Source organism: Oncorhynchus mykiss, chromosome 26 (genome assembly GCF_057628025.1).
Source record: "Oncorhynchus mykiss isolate SJ-2025 chromosome 26, ASM5762802v1, whole genome shotgun sequence".
NCBI lineage: Eukaryota > Metazoa > Chordata > Actinopteri > Salmoniformes > Salmonidae > Oncorhynchus > Oncorhynchus mykiss.
In genome coordinates this window covers 25,722,327-25,744,629 of record NC_143047.1, presented here as the reverse complement: position 1 = coordinate 25,744,629, position 22,303 = coordinate 25,722,327, and the positions used below count along the sequence as shown (strand labels likewise).

At 45.7% G+C, this 22,303-nt stretch overlaps 1 protein-coding gene across 1 annotated transcript; it reads right to left on the bottom strand.

Moving 5' to 3' along the window:
* Positions 1 to 1,384: 1,384 nt before the first annotated feature.
* Positions 1,385 to 22,205, bottom strand: LOC110506701 (collagen and calcium-binding EGF domain-containing protein 1). Its single transcript, XM_021586514.3, has 11 exons — positions 21,765 to 22,205; positions 20,510 to 20,590; positions 7,160 to 7,212; positions 6,692 to 6,823; positions 6,348 to 6,485; positions 5,955 to 6,088; positions 5,626 to 5,746; positions 5,346 to 5,485; positions 5,137 to 5,172; positions 4,881 to 4,916; positions 1,385 to 4,672 (listed from the first exon to the last, which is right to left on the bottom strand). Exons 1-11 carry the CDS (start codon positions 21,878 to 21,880, stop codon positions 4,484 to 4,486), a joined length of 1,176 nt encoding a protein of 391 aa, XP_021442189.1. The 5' UTR covers positions 21,881 to 22,205; the 3' UTR covers positions 1,385 to 4,483.
* Between the last annotated feature and the right edge of the window lie 98 nt (positions 22,206 to 22,303).

The window sequence follows — 22,303 nt, the reverse complement described above, 5'->3', positions numbered from 1 at the left end:
TGTATATGGCAGCGGTAGATAAGGGTTAGTACGGTATGCACTGCACATCTGAAGTGCACTTTGTTGACCCATTATAAACTCAGTTGAACTCCTCACTGCTGTCATCTACAGGCCAAAAGGGGGAAATACGTTACAATTGCATGACAAGCAGTGAAGGAAATTAGATAATCTCTCACTCCCTCTCTCTTTTCTCTCTGACATAGTTCTTAAATTGTTTCATGTTGTTTTTCCTGATCTTTGTTGCCGAGCGACGTCTTTACTGTGAGCCGTGGCTGCACGGCAGGGGGCGGAGCTGGTAGATGAGAGGCTTGGAGGCTTGTCACGCACACGCGCATCTTCACGCGCACACACACACCTTTCCACCATGCACACACACAGCCTTCCACCTGTTCTATCACCACCAGAGAGCTGACAAGTGTACAACGTGTCTGAATCAAAGAGACCAAAAAGGAGTTGGTGTTCTTCACCACAGAACAAACATGATGAGCAGGGGATTTTCCCAGGCTGAACAGAACATACTTTTAACTCATCCATGTGGACTCTCATCACAGGCTAAGTTAGGGAACGAGTTGAGACTTGACAACACAGGGGGTCTGTAATTACCCATCCAGCTGTCTTTGCCAAAGCATTTGAACCCTGACCTCTGGTACTTACACCACTCATAATTACACTGAACCTCACTATGGTTCACCATCTTTACCTGCCAAGCCTGAGACATCATGTGTTACATATTATGTGCAAATTGTTTACCCTGTGTCATATAGTGGTGTTAGTAACATACAGCTTGTTAGGTGATGCTGAACCCCATCTGTGACTTAGCTCCCTCTTCTGGAGATGACACAGTACCTCTGGAGAGAGAATACCTGCAGAGACAACAAGGGCTAATCGACTGACTGAAAGGCAGGAAAGCAGACAGACAAACAAATAGTCTGGAGTTGTTCCCATGACTGATTGTAACTGGCTGTAGTGTGTAGACCCTGAGGAAGAGGAACCTGCATCCTCAACCAGGGCCAAGCAGCTGGCCTTTTATTCATTACATTTTTTATGTAATGTTTTGATATTTTTGATTGTCTACAGTCCACACTCTCGGTATTTGTGATTTAATGGTGCATACCATTTGTGATTAGCAGATATTTCCAAGCCCTGCAGTGCTCTAAAATCTTGACTTCATTAGGGAAAGTGCTGGTGTGTACTATATACATACTTACACACAAGCAGAGACACACATAATGCTTTCGAAGGTGATCTAAGGTGTAGACCAATAAGTAGCATTGAGAGAGTCCACTCCACACCATATATGGACCTATCTTGAGTAGGGAAGTTCAACACTAACGACAACAAGAGTACGTTTACCAACACTCATATCCAAAGAACTTTCTGAAACTTTCAAATGGTTCCTTTTTTATTTACACTAAATATACAAAAGTATGTGGACACCCCTTCAAATTAGTGGATTCTGCTATTTCAGCCACACCCGTTGCTGACAGGTGCAATCGCCATCGATAAACATTGGCAGTAAAATGGCCTTACTGAAGAGCTCAGTGACTTTCAACGTGGCACAGTCATAGGATGACACCTTTCCAAACAAGTCAGTTTGTCAAATTTCTGCCCTGCTAGAACTGCCCCGGTCAACTGTAAGTGCTGTTATTGTGAAGTGGAAACATCTAGGAGCAACAATGGCTCAGCCGCGAAGTGGTAGGCCACACAAGCTCACAGAATGGGACTGCAGAGTGCTGAAGCGCCTAACGTGTAAAAAATCATCTGTCTTCGGTTGGAACACTCACTACTAAGTTCCAAACTTCCAGTGGAACGCGTTCTCTGGAGTGATGAATCACACGAATCTGGGTTTGGCGGATGCCAGGAGAACGCCACCTGCCCAAATGCATAGTGCCAACTGTAAAGTTTGGTGGAGGAGGAATAATGGTCTGGGGCTGTTTTTCATGGTTTGGGCAGCGCCCCTTAGTTCCAGTGAAGGGAAATCTCTAGAGCATACAATGACATTCTAGATGATTCTGTGCTTGCAACTTTGTGGCAACAGTTTAGGAAATTCCCTTTCCAGTTTCAACATGACAATGCCCATGTGCACAAAGTGAGGTCCATACAGAAATGGTTTGTCGAGATCGGTGTGGAAGAACTTGACTGGCCTGCACAGAGCCCTGACCTCAACCCCATTGAACATCTTTGGGATGAATTGGAACGCCGACTGCGAGCCTGGCCTAATCGCCCGACATCACTAAGGCTTTTGTGGCTGAATGGAAGCGTTCCCGCAGCAATGTTCCACCATGTACTGTGCAGCCGTCTTCATCGACCTTGCCAAGGCTTTCGACTCTGTCAATCACCATATTCTAATCGGCAGACTGAGTAGCCTCGGTTTTTCTAATGACTGTCTTGCCTGGTTCACCAACTACTTTGCAGACAGAATTCAGTGTGTCAAATCGGAGGGCATGTTGTCTGGTCCTCTGGTAGTCTCTATGGGGGTGCCACAGGGTTCAATTCTCTTTTCACTGCATATATCAATGATGTTGCTCTTGCTGCGGGCGATTCGCTGATCCACCTCTACGCAGACAACACCATTCTGTATACTTCTGGCCCTTCCTTGGACACTGTGCTATCTAACCTCCAAACGAGCTTCAATGCCATACAACACTCCTTCCGTGGCCTCCAACTGCTCTTAAACGCTAGTAAAACCAAATGCATGCTTTTCAACCGTTCGCTGCCTGCACCCGCACGCCCGACTAGCATCACCACCCTGGATGGTTCCAACCTAGAATATGTGGACATCTATAAGTACCTAGGTGTCTGGCTAGACTGTAAACTCTCCTTCCAGACTCATATCAAACATCTCCAATCTAAAATCAAATCTAGAGTTGGCTTTCTATTCCGCAACAAAGCCTCCTTCACTCACGCCGCCAAACTTACCCTAGTAAAACTGACTATCCTACCGATCCTTTGGCGATGTCATCTACAAAATAGCTTCCAATACTCTACTCAGCAAACTGGATGCAGTTTATCACAGTGCCATCCATTTTGTTACTAAAGCACCTTATACCACCCACCACTGCGACCTGTATGCTCTAGTCGGCTGGTCCTCGCTACATATTCGTCGCCAGACCCACTGGCTCCAGGTCATCTACAAGTCCATGCTAGGTAAAGCGCCGCTTATCTCAGTTCACTGGTCACAATGGCAACACCCACCCGTAGCACTCGCTCCAGCAGGTGTATCTCACTGATCATCCCTAAAGCCAACACCTCATTTGGCCACCTTTCCTTCCAATTCTCTGCTGCCTGTGACTGGAACGAATTGCAAAAATCGCTGAAGTTGGAGACTTTTATCTCCCTCACCAACTTTAAACATCTGCTAATTGAGCAGCTAACTGATCGCTGCAGCTGTACATAGTCCATCGGTAAATAGCCCACCCAATTTACCTACCTCATCCCCATACTGTTTTTATTTATTTACTTTTCTGCTCTTTTGCACACCATCTCTACCTGCACATGACCATCTGATCATTTATCACTCCAGTGTTAATCTGCTAAATTGTAATTATTCGCCTACCTCCTCATGCCTTTTGCACACAATGTGTATATAGACTATTTTTTTATCTTTTTTTCTACTGTGTTATTGACTTGTTTATTGTTTACTCCATGTGTAACTCTGTGTTGTCTGTTCACACTGCTATGCTTTATCTTGGCCAGGTCACAGTTGTAAATGAGAACTTGTTCTCAACTAGCCTACCTGGTTAAATAAAGGTGAAATAAAAAAATAAAAATGTTGGATGAGCAGGTATCCACATAGTTTTGCTAATATAGTATATGTACTGTATCTCTAAAGATGCTTCAGAGAGTCTGTAGTGTAGTGGCAGCGGTATAAAAGCTGTTGATTTGGGTTGCATGGACAGGTGCAGTCTGAGGCCTGAGTCTGGTTCTAGGCACTGCAGGGCAGGTAAGCAGTGTCAGGCAGCGACCGACCGGAGTCTCCTCTCCTTGGACTGTACAGATTTGACAGGAACAGGAAGCGATACAGACGATAAAGCCCTTGCTGTGTTTGAAGCTGTTCAGCTCAGAGCGCACAAAGACACAGTCACACAGGGCTACAACCATCACCCCCTTGTGCCTTGCACGCAAAGGCATACCCCCTCTCCTCAGTCAGACTGGACCAGGCAAGAAGGAAACATCAAGGCGGCAAGGCAAAGCTTGCAGTGGTTTGGTTTGGACGGTCAGTGGTTCCATCTTTGCCATTCTCTCTCTCTCTCCCTCTCTCTCTCTCCATTTGTTTATAGTCTATGTCTCTGACAGGAGAGAGTTGATCAGAGGTCTCCTCACCTCATTCAGTCCTATTTGGGTTTTAGAGACAAGGTTTCACTGGAGGAAAGGAGTCAGTTCAGTCAGTTCAATGTCTCTGCTTTACAAGAGCCAGTTGATTAATTACTTCCCTTTGGCTTATCGTTTTGAGTGACAGTTGCCGTGGTCAGGGTTATGGAGTTCAGGTATTGAGCATGAGCTCTCCTTGTCCGGAGCTCCACTCTCCGAACCCTGTCTCTCCGCTGGAGTGGGGCGGGTTGTCTAAGGAGAGGCCCCGCCTCTTCCCAAACACTTGCTCCTGCAGCTCGATGATGTCAATGCGAATGTCGGCCATCATGACCAGGAGGAAGTCAAAGGAGCCAGGAGGTCCCTGGGGAAAGATACGGAGGCTTTAATATCTCTGTCCACACATCAGTAAATTAGATTTCAACCTGTAAGGCATGTTGCATGCTTTAGGGTGGATTTATTGTATGCTTGGAATCTGATAATACATAGAATAGATCAACAAGATGACTATGATGATAATGCATTTAAAAATACTACAAAGCCTAGCTGGCAAATATAGAAAGCAGACTCACTGGTAGACCTCTGGGACCAGGAGTTCCCCTGTCACCCTAAAGAGAAGAAAAACATCCAGAAACGTCCAGTTACATATTTCCAACATTCACACAGACTTCTATAAGAGTCTACATCGGCAGCTCAGAGCTCTCAGAGTGGGGAGAAAAGTGTTAGTGTTCCAGTTAACAGCTTTGAAAAGTTTACAGGATAGTTTTAACACATACAGGACACACACAAACATGTACTAAACACCCACAGACACATGGATAGACTGACCTTCAGTCCATCTCTGCCTGGTGCGCCAGGAGGTCCCTGTTGGAAAAAGGAGACAGAAATATGGTTTTAAATGTTTTTATTCGGGAGCTACAGCTCCTCCCATGCAACATTTATTGTAATGATGTATCTCTGCAGCTATGGTTGTGTTGAGGTCTGCTTGGACTAATAGGCCCAACAGCATGTTATCGGGGAAGCAATAATAAGATTACCACAGCTCCTCTGCGACCCCTCTTGATGTGCTCCAGGTCAGGCTCGGGGCCCATAGGGCCCATGTCTCCCCGTGGCCCCTGGGGGCCGGTCAGGCCTCTCTCTCCAGGCTCTCCCTTCTCCCCCGGCACTCCTGATTGGCCTGGGATCCAAGAATAAAGGGATGTAAGAGGAACCAAGGAGATAACCTGAATGTCAGCCAACAAACAGCTGACATAGGCAGTAAACAGAGAGATACAGAGAGAGAGAAAGATTGAGTTAGAAAGAGCAGACAACTCTTACCTGGGACCCCACGGGATCCTGAAGAGCCAGGAGGACCAGGGAGGGCGGGGGTGTCAGGACCTTTCCCCAACCTCCCAGCAGACGGCTTATCACTGCTGTTAGCCAGGCCAGGAGACAACACCTACACACACACAGGTACACACACAGGTAGTATAGTACAACAACCTGTCTCACTGTGGTCTGAATTTGGTCCGACTTCCATTGTGAGACATCAAGTCTGGCAAGGCTAGTTTACGGTTAGTGTATCTCTGGTTAGTGTATCTCTGTGTTTGTATGGAACAGCAGTGTAAGTAGGATGTGCAGTAGTTAGTGTTGTGATGTAGATGTACCTGGTTAGGTGACTGAGTGCTGCCCAGCCTCAGTTTGAGCTGCAGCAGGCTGTTCCTCATGTTGACAAAGTCCTGACAGGTGAGGGAGCAGGAGCCAGCACTCATCAGGGTGTCAGACTTCCCTGACGAGCTCACTGACAGAAAGACACAGAGACAAAGAGACTCTCAGAGAGACAGGCTTGTCACAGAGTAAGTAACACAACAGAATAAGTAACACAAAAACAAAGTCTAGTAGTCTATGTTCACCCTCTCAAACACATATACAGTACTGTACCCTCAGGCTGAAGACACACAGGAAGGTACTAGTGAGCTAAGCCCAGAGGTAGTGTAGCTGCGGTAGCCAGCCTCATGTAGACAGTAGGACTAAAGTATAGTAGTATACTCAACACCCACGGTTGTGACTGGGTATACAGGAGTGCTTGTCCGGTGCCAGGATGTAACCCCTGTGACAGCGACACAGGAAGCTGCCCACGGTGTTCTCGCAGTTGTGATCACAGACACTGCCGTCAGACTCCACACACTCATCGATGTCTGTGGTGTGGGAGACACAACACCAGCTGTTACTTTACACCTGATTAAGGCTGCATTTAGGCTGCTCTAATCAGAGAGAGGGAGAGAGAGCGGTTTCTCTGATGCAGGATGTTAAATTAAGATTCATACAAAAGAAAACAGTGCTGATTGGCTGATAAACAGGCTGATAAAAAGCTGATTGGCAGATAAACAGGTAGTGGACTTACCTAAACAGTAGGTCTGGTGGTTGCGATGCCTCTCTCGATCAAAGCGGTATCCGGGGTAACAGGTGCAGACAACCCGTCCAAAGTTGTCGGTGCACTGCTGTTCACAGGGGGAGCCAGAACACACATCCACATCTGGAGCAGAGAGAGGGGAGGGATTGGTTCATCAATAGGGACATGCATAGATAGGATCTTACATGCAAAGCTAACAGCTCCATAATAACCCTGGATGTCCAATAATATTCCTGTGTAATGTTGCCCTCTATTGGTCATGGTGTGTCATTGTACAATATTGACAATTTATGGAATGAGATGCTATTTTACTTTTGAAACAATTTGCAGTTCAGTAATGGGTTAATTTGGCACTGTAATGTGCATTCTGTCTGTGTACAGGTGCCCAGGTGTAATTACAGGCACTGAGTAAAGCATCTGACTTGGGGTGAGTAGAACTGCTGTATTTCTTTAACCTACTTTCAGGTATGCACTGGCCCATCACGAACCTGAAGCCCTCACAGCATTTCCTCCTGTGGATAAACACACAGACAGACAGTAGCATGAGCCAATAACTCATTTCCCAGCTGCTGTATCCTTCCCTTCACATAATGAACAGCTCTACACAGCCACTGAATGGGAGTCGTTGTCCCAAAGGCGGGAAGGCAGACGGTCTGCTTATCAGTCTGCTAATCGTGGACATATTTTGACAGGAGTAAACCCTCTCGCTTCGCCTCTTCCTCTCTGGTAACACCCAGCCTGTCAATTCTCTTTAGGACCAAAGCTCCTCATTAGCACCAGATCCCTTACCTCCATCCCCACTTCCTAGCAGCACTAGCCTAGATGGTCAAGAGACAGCTGAACAAAGAGCATCATCCTCACACACAGCAAGCCAAAACACCACATGGTACAGGCATTAGGGATGGACCTGCGGAATAGGAAACAATGGAAAGGGATATTGGAACACTCATAGAATCACAGAACCCAAATAACACAGACCCTAGACGAGGAGGGGGGACACACAACTCCTGACCCCAAAACGGCACGCTCTTGATGGAGGGAATTTAGCATGGTACCTCACTGAAGGTCCCTCAAGACCACAACTTGCTTTTATTCTTCTCCAACCTCCATGCAACATAACCCTAAATCACTCCTATAAGACCCTCCCCTACTCCCTCTTCTGAATGATAAATAACTTACAAAACTATGGGCCTGGCCAGGGCCTGATTAAAGCCACATGACGGACTGGTGCTTTAATCTGTGGCTCATAGCTGGGATGTGCTGTGTTGAGCTGGGGATGGGATGGGACAGTACTGGGGGGCTGCTAGGGGGCTCTGGCCAGGGGCCCAAAGGACATCCCTCTCCAGGCCACCTCCTGTCCCTCCAGTCAGTGTGCCCAGAGAGGAGAGGGCAAGGCTGGGCTAATGAACAGCAGATGTGGGCCCTGTCTGTCTGTCTGTCTGTCTGTCTGGGCTGAAGTTGTACAGCCAGCAAGGGGAGGCTATGGCTGGCAGCCTCTGGTCTCTCTGAGTGTCCACTCATAACATCAACACACAACCTCTGCTCTCATAGTCCACTGCTTCACTGCTCTACTCAAAACATCAACAGACAGCCTGTCAGTCACACAGTGACCTGACCCCACACTGCCCCTGATCTGATCTGGGACCTGCAAAAAAAAGAAAGAAAGCATTTTGTGAGCTAACTTTACTTCCCCCCCTTTCTTGCTCTCTTTGCTGATAGCTACTTTATTGAGGAAAAATTGACTTACTATGACTGAGATATGTGGTTGTCCCACCTAGCCATCTTAAGATGAATTCACTAACTGTAAGTGGCTCTGGATAAGAGCGTCTGCTAAATGACTCAAATGTCAAATTAAATGCTAGAGGTGTCTCTGATTGATGATACATGCTCTTCAGTAGTCTGTATAAACAACTCAGGTTAATAGTTACACCGTGTGATGACCTGTCTGTTGATCTTTTGGAATGTAGGGGTCTCTGTTGATTAACACTGTTCTCGGATCTAAAAGGGAAAAGACCAAACCATTAAAGCAACATCACTGTCCTCCACAGTGAGATAACTGCTTCTCATGCTCCCCCGCGTGTGTGTGTGTGTGTGTGTGTGTGTGTGTGTGTGTGTGTGTGTGTGTCTGGGGCCCAGAGCAGTCAGTAATTGGGTGCATCTTGTTAATGTCAGGAAACAAGGGCAGGGGTTATTAGTGAGAGTGATGTGTGACACTGACAGGACTGTTAAACACAGCCTTGAGGAGGAGAGCTCCCAGACCAGGCTCTTCCTTCAGTTCTCTGCTCACTTCACAATACAGACAAACATCAAGGTCAAGTGACTAACAAGGTTAGGAGAGTACACTCTTAAAAAAAGTTGCTATCTAGAACCTTACAGAGTTTTAAGCTGTAAGGTAGAAGAACTCTTTTAGGTTCCATGTTGAACCCTTTCTACAGAGGGTTCTACCTGTAACCAAAAAGGGTTATCATATGGGTACTGCTGAAGAATCCGTTTGGAACCCTTTTTTTTCTAAGAGTGTATCTTTCTCTACTCCCAGGTTATCAACACTGATGGTCGGATTCTATGGTATTTTTGCCCATTCGATTCTTCTGTGTTTCTACATTCTGCATCAACATGTCTTTTGCAAGCATGTTGTCTGTTTAAGTTTCTTCAGAAGATGAGTGGAGTCCCTGTGTCACCCTGAGGGTATTCCTGCTGTTAGACACTGCTTCTCTTGATGCTCCACACTCTAACATAGTGCCGACAGACCCCTCAGGTCTGTCTGACCATGCAAGTCACCATGCAAGAGTCCGAGTCCGTCTTAGGAGAACCATGCCTGGGCATCCCTGTCCCTGTGTTCCCCCTGGTCCTCCTTTGTGCTGGTGGTGACCCAGTGACTACCTGCAGAGAGAGGGACGTACCAAGGGCCTACACAGGCTCTACACTACACTGCTGCTGCCAAAAACAACACAGAGACGCTGGAGGAATAGCAAGACAGGATCCAGAGTACAGGCCAGAGCAGGATCACTTTACACTCCAGATTATGTACTTTAGCAAGGGTCTCCCTCCAGGGAGGAGAGCTCAGTGTTATTGTTTTCCATCCAGGCTGGCGTGATTTATTTGTGCGTTCATGGCAGGAATGCGCTACAAAGACTGGATATTCATTATAGACCCCCCCAATCGTCTGCACCCTGGACAGACAGCACTGAGGTTACACAGAGACAGCAGAGCAGAGACCAATCTGGAATGATGCTTTCCATAAACCAGACTGAAGTCACTATGTATTATCAGTTCCACTCACTCAGTACAGGATTGCTCCCTGGACCTCAGATAGTGTTTCTGTTTCTAGATATGGGGAAGATAGCGAACAGGGACAACAGTATCATTAGGTGTCTTGTGACGCAACGTTATGTATCATATTTACTCTGTCAACTCCCAGACTCATCAGAGAGAGAGGGGAGATGACTTAAGGGGGTTGTTATGGCGATGGAGGAGGAAACGCAGCGTGGAGGAAATGAGACAGGGAGATGTTGACACGTCGAGGAGAGGAAGAGAATGGACGGAGAGTGAGAAGGAGAGAAAGAAAGAGAGATGTAGCTTTTGTGTCATTTGTGCTTGATGGTCCTTCATGTGGTGCTCTGTGAGTCAGAAACACAGGATGTGGACCTCGGTGGAGGTCACGGACCCCTTGACACTTCAGGACAGAAGAGACCGTGTCTGTGTGTGTTTCTACTCTTACATATCTGTCATGTTGATGTCTTTGTGTGGGTGTGTGTGTGTGCAGTGTGCTTTGCAGTTTTTAAATTAATGTATGTTATCCTGTTTATAAGTCTGCCTCTCTATGTATGGATGATTGTCTCAAATCAAATTCAATTGTATTAGTCACATACGCCAAATACAACAGGTGTGGACCTTACAGTGAAATGCTTACTTACGAGCCCCTAACCAACAATGCAGTTTGAAAAAATAAATACAAAAATATGAATAAGAAATAAAAAGTAACAAGTAATTAAAGAGCAGCTGTAAAGTAACAATAACGAGACTATGTACAGGGGGCCCGGTACCGTTACAGAGTCAATGTGCAGGAGCACCGGTTAGTCGAGGTAATTGAAGTAATATTTACATGTAGGTACAGTTATTAAAGTGACTATGCATAGATGATAACAACAAAGAGTAGCAGCGTTGTAAAGGGGGGGGGGGGGGCAATGCAAATAGTCTGGGTGGCCATTTGACTAGATGTTCAGTAGTCTTATGGCTTGGGGGTAGAAGCTGTTTAGAAGCCTCTTGGACCAAGACTTGGCGCTCCGGTACCGCTTGCCGTGCGGTAGTAGAGAGAACAGTCTCTGACTGGGGTGGCTGGGGTCTTTGACCATTTTTAAGGCCTTCCTCTGACACCGCCTGGTATAGAGGTCCTGGATGGCAGGAAGCTTGGCCCCAGTGATGTACTGGGCAGTACGCACTACCCTCTGTAGTACCTTGCAGTCGGAGGCCGAGCAGTTGCCATACCAGGCAGTGATGCAACCAGTCAGGATGCTCTCGATAGTGCAGCAGTAGAACCTTTTGAGGATCTGAGGACCCATGCCAAATCTTTTTAGTCTCCTGAGGTGGAATAGGTTTTGTTGTGCCCTCTTCATCTGTCTCTGTCTTTGTGTTTAAGTAAAAGCGTCAGTTCTGTGTGTATAATCGATTAGGGTGTTAGTTTTAAGAGGGTCTGTTGTTTTCTCTGTGTTTCCTCATATAGCAGGGTGTTAGGCTGTTATGTAAAGGTGTGTGTGGGTATGTAGGGGTGTTAGTGTATAAGCGTCTTGTTCTTGTGCCGTGTGAGTATACACGTGAAGGTGTTAGTGTGCTGAGATGTGAGCACGTCCTCTCTCTGTTTATTTATCCTGTCAGCACACTTCCAGCCTGCGGTCTCTCTGGGGACACATCAGAGTGGGGAAGGCTGTTAGTCAGACAGTGGACTCTTTCACTGAGAGCACAGGAGGTCTGCACCACTTCCACAAGCACAGCCACGCTACAGTTCCCAAACAGCACCAACACTCCTCCGTCACCTCTAACCCACCTCCTACCGCTTCTGTCTTCATAGTTCCTCACTCCATCACCAATGCCTGATCTAAAATTCCAACAACCTATCTCTATTCCCACGGCTGACCTGGTGAAACATCAACCGTAATGGCTGGAAACGTGCTAGGAAGGACAATGTGAAAATAATATATCAGAGCCAGCCCAGCACAGTATGGTTCGTGTCTGCACGGTAGTGTGAAAAGGGTATAACACCACTCATAAAGCCATAGCCAGTTAATGTTGGGCCAGAGAATGACACAAATCGTCCCCTCTCTCGCCCCCTATTCCTCTCTGTCACTCTCCATCTCTTTTATGACCCCTCTCATTACAGGCCCTAAAGCTCCCAGGTCTATTCCCAGTGCCAGTGCCTACCCTCGGTTCCCCCCAGGCAATATGAAGGGCCGCTGGCCTATGTGACCCAAGGTCAACCCAGGGCTGTGTTTCACCCCAGGAATGTGCCATCTCTGACCCTTCTGAGCTTCACAACCTCTCAACGACAGACATGTGAACTGGCCTGGAGCCTTACCTGACGACAGAGAGAGAGGGAGAACAGGAGGGAGGGAGAGATTAGAAGGAAAGAGGGGGGAGGGGGAGGGTATGGGGAGAGATAGAGAGAGGGGGGGGGGGGAGGAAGAGACAAGGGTAAAGGGAGAGTGACAGCAAGAGGAAGAATGGACCCTATGAGGACAACAAAGGGCCTAAGAGAGAGATGAAGTCCAGATTACAGGTAATGTAGTGAGAGCAGCCAGTAACTGAGAAGGGAGTCTAAAGCCAAACTAATGATGGATCTGTCTTAATGACGTGTCTGTGAGTGCTCTACTGCCAGGAAAGGAAACCAGGCTACAGACTGGTCTTTTTTAAGGATTCTACGCTGAGATCACACCAAAGTCCTTAACCAGGGCTGAAGGTAATGGACTGATAAGACATGAAAGTCTTCCAGAACCTTCCAGGACTCAGAGGGAGACGACCTGGAGGTGGGAGGGTTGAAATGGCCCCACTGCACGGAGAGATGATGTTTGTTGTGTCCGACTGTGACTCCTCATCTTTACCACTGCAAACTTCCTTTATTTCATCTCTCCCTTTTCATTCCTTCACCCCTCCCCCTTTTACAATTCTGTGATATAAAAACATGTACTGTCTATACAGTACACAGCTGCTTCTCTGTGCTGTACTTCAAACAACATGCTGACGATGCCATTACAGACTTTAATCACCTAGTGATTAGATTTGACCTAGATTTGTATTGCTCCCGGGTGGCGCAGTGGTTAAGGGCGCTGTACTGCAGCGACCGGGAGGTCTGTGGGGTGACGCACAATTGGCCTAGCGTTGTCCGGGTTAGGGAGAGTTTGGCCGGTAGGGATATCCTTGTCTCATCGCGCACCAGCGACTCCTGTGCCGGGCGCAGTGCGCGCTAACCAAGGTTGCCAGGTGCATGGTGTTTCCGGGTTGGATGCGCGCTAACCAAGGTTGCCAGGTACATGGTGTTTCCGGGTTGGATGCGCGCTAACCAAGGTTGCCAGGTGCATGGTGTTTCCGGGTTGGATGCGCGCTAACCAAGGTTGCCAGGTGCATGGTGTTTCCGGGTTGGATGCGCGCTGTGTTAAGAAGCAGTGCGGCTTTACCCCTTACAGGATCTTTTATTTTTCAGAAGTTTCAAATCTGTAGAAGATCACTGCAATAACCCCGTTACACTTAACACACTCAAAGTATGGAGGTCAGTTCAACGCTTCCTGGGAAGGTCCAAACTAACCTCTGCTCTTACCCCAATTCTTAACAACCCAGATTTCAGTCCAGGATTGCTGGATGCTGGCTTTAACTTTTGGCTTGATAAGGGCATACGCAGGCTAAATTACTTATTTGCTGATAAAATGGTCAAAAGAAATGGCAGATGGTCGAGAAATATCGACTCCCAAAACAGGACTTTTTCCGCTTCCTACAAGTAAGACATTATATTCTGAAGAGCACCACCTTAATTGGTAACCCTGATGTATCTGTCATTGAAAGAATGCTTTTTTTCCCACAAAGGAAAATGTCTGTAAGTCTGATTTATGATACTTTAAGGTCCTTTTCTGCTGTCAACACACAGAGGGTGAAACAAGTGTGGGAGAAAGAATTGTCTGTTACTATTGACGAGGAGATGTGGGAGGACATTTGGAGATATGCAAAAACAATATCTATATGTAATCTTACTAGAGCAATCCAAATCGCAGACATGCTTTTAGCCCCACTTCCTCTTCCCCTCAGTGTCTTAAATGCAAAACTGATACAGGCACCCTAACACATTGTTTATGGTCATGTACCAAAATACAAAGATACTGGTCTGGTGTTCTGCAAGAAATTGAAAAGATCCTAGGGGTTGATCTAGAATTGGACCCAGTTTCTTTACTGTTATTTCTCCCTAGTAGGCAGGTTACTTCTGTGGGTAAAAGGAGGTTTTACAACATCCTTACCTTCGCAGCGAGGAAAAACATCCTTTTACAGTGGATTAGTGATGACGTTCCTTCTATTAAAGATTGGCATAAGATACTATTTGAATGGGTGCCTCTGGAAAATCTTTTTTATTTTACCTTTATTTAACTAGGCAAGTCAGTTAAGAACAAATTCTTATTTACAATGACGGCCTAGGAACAGTGGGTTAGGGGTTAGTTCTGCCTGTTCAGGGGCAGATCGACAGATTTGTACCTTGTCAGCTCAGGGGTTTGAACCTTCCGGTTACTAGTCCAACGCTCTAACCACTAGGCTACCCTGCCGCCCCAAATCTGACATGTACATTGCATTCTAAAACAGACGAGTTCTACAAAGTATGGGAACCTTATCTAAATTACCTAGAACCTGAGGTATCAGCTATTATGCTGCAAGGATTCTCGTAGAATGGCGGGGATCTATGTATTTCAGAACTACACTGTACGTTCCATGTGTGGAACCTAACCTCTTGGTTTAAACTGAGCTTTTTTGTTTAATTTCTGTTTGTAAGTTTGTTTAAAATGTATGTATTGAGAGACGCAATGATGGTGATGGGGTGAGAGAAGCACCGAGTGGGAAGAGGAAAATGGTGTACTTATGTATGGGTGTGTATGTGTGTGTGTGTGTGTGTGTGTGTGTGTGCGCGTATGCGTATATGTGTGTATATGCATGAGTGTATGTATGTATATGTATGTATGTGTGTGTGTGTATGTATGTATGTGTATATATATATATATATATATATATATATATATATATATATATGCGTAGATATGTGTAAGTGGGTGCGTAGATATGTGTAAGTGGGTGCTGTTTGTCTCTGTTGTTGTATCTCTTAATATGGGTGAAAATTGTGAAATTCCAATGAAAAAACTGTTACAAAAAGAAGCCGTGCAGCTTGATTGGGTCGTGTATTGGAGGACGCATGACTTTCAGCCTTCGTCTTTCCCGAGCCCGTACGGGAGTTGTAGCGATGAGACAAGATAGTAGCTACTAAAAAACAATTGGATACCACAAAATTGGGGAAAAAAGGGGTAAAATTCAAGAAAAAAAATGTTTAAAAAAAAATGTGCTGCACTGTGGAACGGTAATGAATAACAGGCATTGTGTTTGTACAGAGCGCTGTTCAGGTGAATGTTAATTAGAAAAATATGTACAACGATTACTTGATATTTACTGGAGTCCAACAATAATACCGATTTATTAGACTTTACCATTAAAGACAGGAAGTGAACCTCTTGTAAAAAAGTGTTTTGTGAGAAACAGAGAAATGGATAATATTTCCCCTGTAATGAAACAGGTACTCAGTACTCAGAACAGTGTCAACTACAAGTGTGAGACAAATTAAACAGTTTCATTTTTGCCATTTAAAACACACTGAGGAAGAAATGCAAAATATAAAAAAGTATACTAGTTAGAATAGGACACCCCATGGAATTCCTAGATGCAATGTAAACAATGTGTGATAGATCCCAGTTTCACTATGTGTTTAGGGTGAATGAGCTGTCCTGATGTACTCTTGGCAAGAGAAGACATGTCTCTGTGAACCTTTTATAACCTAAGCTTGTACCATTGGGTGGAAGTGGTGGGATATTTCACTCCTCATTTCGTGGCTAACGTGCTGGTTGCTGGTGGTGTAGTGAGTCTGATGAGGCCTTGGCTGAAGATAGTAACCCTGTCAGAACCTTATTGGAGCACAGCGTGGGGTTCAGACCTGACTGGATACACACACACACACACATCTGGTCCTCGTTACTGCTTCGGAGCCTGTTGCTCCGGACCTAAATCACATCGTCTCTGCCCATTCTTCACTATGTGTTTCCTGACCCTGACATGACTCGTTTTAGCACCTATTCTCTGTTTATTGTTGATCAATTTAGTGTCAGTGATTGACTGACAGACAGGGTTTACCAGGGTAGGTATGATGTATGTGTTATATAGTCCCTTGTTTTATGGCTTGTAGGGGGGAGACCTCTTAGTGTCCTGGACAGCGAATCACAGGGGGGCTTAGTAGAGTTCAGCTCTGCACCCCAGCCACAGCCACAGCCCCACACACACACACACACACACACACACACACACACACACACACACACACACACACACACACACACACACACTTTGAGGACATTGCAGGCCTGCTTCCTCCCACCTGCTTTAATGATAAAACCAGAGCACAAAAGAGAGACGGGACTGTGAGAGCTTGGTTCAGTATGTTTTGATCCCCCCCTCTCCTTTTTCCTCTCTCGCTCCTGGCTGCCTCCCTCTTTATTCTTCCACGGTGAGGGGCCGTGGGATAGGATGGTTTCCAGACCTTACAGCAGGAAGCCACGTGTACTACAACGATGTTGAGAGAGAGAGGGAGAGAGAGAGATGGTACTGTTCTGGTGTTGAATCCCTCATTACACTTCAACAGCTTTAGCTCCAACACTACTGGCTTTGACTCTACCGGTGTTCCACCACATCAACTGGACTACGGGGCACCAATAGCAGCAGAATACAGAGGTTCATAAAAGCCAGAGCTCTGTCCTATAGAGCTTCCCTCCCTCCTGTGATTTCCCCTTCCTGGTCCTTTTTATCGACTTTGACGTGGTTTTCCAGGCAAGCCCCCTGCCGAGGTGAGCACACGGCATTGCCAGAATCCAGGTTTATTTAATTTGGATAAAAACAAATCTTAACGTTTTCCCCACCTTCTCCCCTCCCTCACTCACTCTCTTCCTTCTGTCCTCCTGTTCCCCCTGCCATGCGTGTCACAGACTTTTTTACAGCCGGCCCCACCGTGGCCTGTCGACATGTAGGGACCATAGGGGAAGCAGAGCGGTGACGGAGGGAGTACGGAGCCCACAGAGAGAACACTACAGAGGTGAGAGCCAAGTCTAATGCAGTAAATCCACAAGGAAACAAATAAAGAGTGAGAAATGAGATGGAGCTTAACACTCAGGAGGTAGTAGCTACAGTACGTAGTACATACACTCTGGGCCTGCATGCGCTCCAGGCATCGCTTGCACTATCAGCTGTCAGAGCCTAGGACACATGCATACAGGCACACTCGAATGACACACACATTATCACTCACTATGTGCTCTTTAACACCAGGGAGGACACACACGTTGCACTCAGAGAAAGAGGAAAGGAGAGGAGACGAGGGGAATGCAGCCAGTGTGAGTAGCCTGAGTGTTGTTCACCCTGGCCTGGAGGTCCCAGCCAGACTCTGCATCTCCCTGCTCAGTGTTATCTCAGGGTTTAATTGCTGAAACCCTACACATCTCTCTGAGGGACAATGACACCCAAGACCCTCTCCCTGGCGTCATTATCAGCCCCCATCGCCCCCCATCCCTGAGGAGGGAGTCCTGAGCCCGTAACACATACACTAGCCCTGGGTTTCTCAACCTTCGTTCCCTGAGACGCTTGATGCTTGTGACCAGTCCCTTAGATGGTTGGCTGACATCAGAGTTAAAGTCAAGTTCTAAGGGGTTATGCAAGGTACTACTACTCCTTGGTACAGCCCCCGGTACAAAATCAGGTTGGGAAACTCTGGGCTACACTGGGGCCTGAGGCCTGTCAAGGTTTCAGCCTTCCAAACGAAGGCAGAGTCACAGTTAAAAGAGAAAAGCTGTGTCGTGTGGATGGGCAGATTGTGACCAGGCATGGAGCGGAGTCTGTCTTACTAATGAACACAGACCACTTGAAAGCCAAGCGGTTGACACACAGGGGAAAGGGAATGCTCAGACTTGGCATTTCTGATGGAATCCCGGTCACAGAGGCATATGATTGGGTCCAGAGTCAAACCTGTATAATGAGTTAAGCAGCCGGGTTTAACTGGGGTTTGCAGAGGAAATCTAGAGGTCGGGGCAGGAATGAACTGAATATTATGTCAATTCTTGTGATTTCTTTGAGAGGTTTGATGAGTGTGTGGCAGGCAGGCCCAGTGAGTGACTGAGTTCACAACAGTTTTCTTCAGATTATCCCCACTCAGGCCCAGACATGACAAGATGGATGGAACATTTAGAAAAAAATGTCATGTTCATAAGTGAGTCGAGGTAGAAAAGATCATATCATGGACTCCAGCAAGAACATTTCACTTATGCCAATGCAGCCCAAAGCCGTTTTGACTAAGCCGGTAGATATGTCTGGAAGCAAACTAGACAAACATTAACAGTAACCAAGTTATCATCCACAGTTGTTATGCAAGTAAAGTCATACCGTATAGAACATAAATCACAGGAAGTGGAAACCGGAATTTCGGTACAATTTTATAAATGCAGACAGATAATTTGTTCGTTCGAGATGTTGGGATCTGTTTGTGTCTGTAAAATGTAATATGCGACAAATGGTGGTGGAAACGCCTTGTGCAAATACTAATATAATAACCATCATGTCAAAGTAAACTTGGAGTCACGTGATGATATGGTGTGTGGTTCTCCCACTACGACTTGGAAAACCATGCAGTTTATTAGGCTACAGATAAAATAAGTTATGATGAACTTTACAGGTTGATGAAAGTGCACTGTGATGAGCTTGATGCTCCTTTCCAATAAATATTGAGGGTCTTATTCTGGTGACATGATGATCTATGCTTGACTGTTGTTTGACAACAACAACAAAAATTCCATCTGGCCACTCTACCATAAAGGCCTGATTGGTGGAGTGCTGCAGAGATGGTTGTCCTTCTGGAAGGTTCTCCCATCTCCACAGAGGAAATCTGGAGCTCTGTCAGAGTGACCATCAGGTTTTTGGTAACCTCCCTGTCCAAGGCCCTTTTCCCCCAATTGCTCAGTTTGGCCGGGCGGCCAGCTCTAGGAAGGAGTCATGGTGGTTCCAAACTTCCATTGAAGAATGATGTAGGCCACTGTGTTCTTGGGGACCTCCAAACCTGCAGAAATATTTTGGTACCCTTCCCCAGATCTGTGCATCGACACAATCCTTCAACCTCATGGCTTGTTTTTTTGCTCTGACATGCACTGTCAACTGTGTGTGTGTGTGTTTGGGGGGGGGGGGAGAACCACCGTGGAGGGGAGGAAAAATGCATCTCAGTGGCTGTGTGGGTTTGCTGCCCGACACCATAACAACCCAGTGAAATTGTGCTAACCACAACCACAGAGGTGGAGACATGGGAAAGCCTGCAGACTGCCAGGACACACTGAGCTGTATGGTTAACTCACTCTGCTTGCACGGTTAGGCAGACCAGACATAATCCTTTTCATGAATGGCCATCATCTAAAGGATATTTTGCAGCCTGGGGCAGTCCTTACCATGCTTCCCTGGGAGACATGGCAGGAAAAACTAGAAAACTAGCTAAAACTCCACCACCACCACACACATCTTGTCTGGAGCCAAAAATCAAATGAGACAACTTTTATTGCTGTGGTAACCTTGACAACACACAGATCATATGCTTCAGACTTAAACCAGACCTGCAGACTGGGGGTTTGGTGTGTGTGTGTGTGTGTGTGTGTGTGTGTGTGTGTGTGTGTGTGTGTGTGTGTGTGTGTGTGTGTGTGTGTGTGTGTGTGTGTGTGTGTGTGTGTAGGATATTGACACAGAGGATGTTGGTAGAGTGGTGTGATTCTAAAGACATTCGGTATGGTGGATGGTTGTGAAGATGATGGATGGGACATTTTTCGGAACAAACCACCCTATTTTGTCCCTTCACTATATCGGCATCGAACACACAGGAGAGGGGGTGACCTTGACAGTTTATCTGCATCTTTGATTTAAAGGCCCTCGCTCCCTTCAGTCTCAACATAGAGTTTGATCTGAAGCCATTCCTGTGATTGTGTTTTTGTTATCCATTGTAAAAAAGTGTTTGTAGGCCTATACGATGTAGCCTAATTGTATCTATGATCGTATGTTATCCATTCATGCTTTTTTATATGTTCTATTGATATTTGAAAATCGAACAATGAAATCATGCCACACCCGGCCATGATTACAGACACCTGTGTGTGTCCTTTGAAACTATATCAATTAGTGACCCGCAGTGTTTGTCATTAAACCCTGATGGAGACAGATTGGCTGTCGAAACGTTGCTATTAAATTATTGCATCTGAGCTCCTAGAGCAGCATTCCCCAGATGTGGTCCTGGGGACCCCGAGGGGTGCACGTTTTGGGTTTTGCCATAACACTCCACAGCTGATTCAAATTATCAAAGCTTGATGATTAGTTGATTATTTGAATCAGCTGTGTAGTGCTGAGGCTAAAACCAAAATGTGCACCCCTCGGGGTCCAGAGGACTGAGTTTGGGAAAGCCTGTCCTGGAGTGTGCGGCTCTCAATTTATTTTTAAAGGATGGGACACTCTTACCTGAGACAGGTGCCATCCGTGCCCCTTGCTGTAATACAGGGGTACTCCACTGTCACTACCTTGTTTTCTGGACACTCCTCCCTTTACAAAGCCACGAGAAAGGAGACAAGAGAGATAAGTGTATTGGTAACAATGTTGTTACTATAGTAATAGGAGTGGTATTAAAGAGAAAGTCAGTCAATTAAATGGCAGTTATTTCATAGTGGAAATTCCCTTTCAAAACAGTTCCCAAGCATTATGGCTACTGTAGTACATCATGCTACAATACATAATCACAATTCTATGGCAGCAGCTACTGTATGTGAAGCAGTAAGAATATTTTAAAATGAAAGTAATAAAGAAAACTGATTGTGCCATGCAGTGGCCAGCACATTATTTGTAAGAAAAACGTTTGTTTAATAACCCTGCAAAGAGGTGCATTTATCATCAGGCTTTGGATGATTTAAAGCAGGTGTGTAGTGCTAATGCAAAAACAAAAATGTGCACTCCCTCAGGGTCCCCAGGACCAGGACTAAGAAACACAATAACTCGTTTGAAAATACAGATGTCTATAATTTTCTTAAACTGAAAATAAACTGAAATAATAATATCATGAAATCGTTTACAACTGGAATGCTGAACTAAGAGGTAATAGGACGGAATTCAATTATAATTTCTGAGAAAAATTAGATGCTTCAAAGTTCTTCTGGTCTATACTTTGCCCACTTCATTCAAACTATTGTATGTAGGCTATGAACTCCCCCTCCCTGGTCCAGACCTCTCTATGTGCACCTTAATAACCTATGTCATGTTATGGGCAGAATTTTCAGCTGGCATGCAACTGAGTGATTCCGATAACTACTCCTCTGTATTTGCGTGATCTCATTCAATATTCCAATCACATCACAACCGCTTTTTACTTGCGGACGCACGGATCATTGGGTAGGTAGGCTTGATGATTGGAGCAACGTGGTGGTCTTTCTTTGACTGATTGTCAACGTTTTTCACAAGCAAAGTATTGTTTTTATTGTCTCTCACACATCACACAAATATTACATTCAGTTACTTTTCGGTCTAAATAGAACATTTATCACCATGTCCAACCGGATAGCAAGTTACCGGACAGTTTTACTAATTGCCTACCAATCCTTCATTTGAATGTGCATGCACTTTTCTTAAACTTTGATCAAGTGTATATTTTATTTATTTTTCTGATAGGAAATAACAGACTGATATCTACAACGTTCCCTCACAAATGCGCGGACTGCCAACTTACCCTGAAGTGAGCACTGCAAATCTTGATTTTATTAAAGAACTGGCACCACAATCCCAAATAAAAACAACGCAGATGGCACCAAATGGTAAGAGTGTTGCAGCGCAAAGCTGGCCCATGTCTCTGGCGAGCTCCGTGACAGCCTTGTTTATATTTTCTTGATGCCTCGAGAACGAATACGCTGTACTTCTGCAAAACAGCTATATGTTTTAATTTATCAATGTAGCACATGTACTGATTTAAAGCTAATATAAATTATAATTATACTCAGAGGTCAAACACGTGAGACGCTGTACATTAATTACTACACTCAAAACTTCCTCGCGGTACTGTAGTGCGTCAGAGTCCTGTCCCAACTGTTGCGCACTGAATCAGACCCCCTCGAGCGATTCTGGACGAGTTTATAGACAGACATGCGCCGTGATGAGCGCGATTCCTCTCACTAATCCCCAGTGGAATTACCTTCCTGTATTCATGTTTCTAAAAAACTGACTTTGACGAAAAGGAAACATTTAAGACACAGCAGAAAATACCTTTGTCTC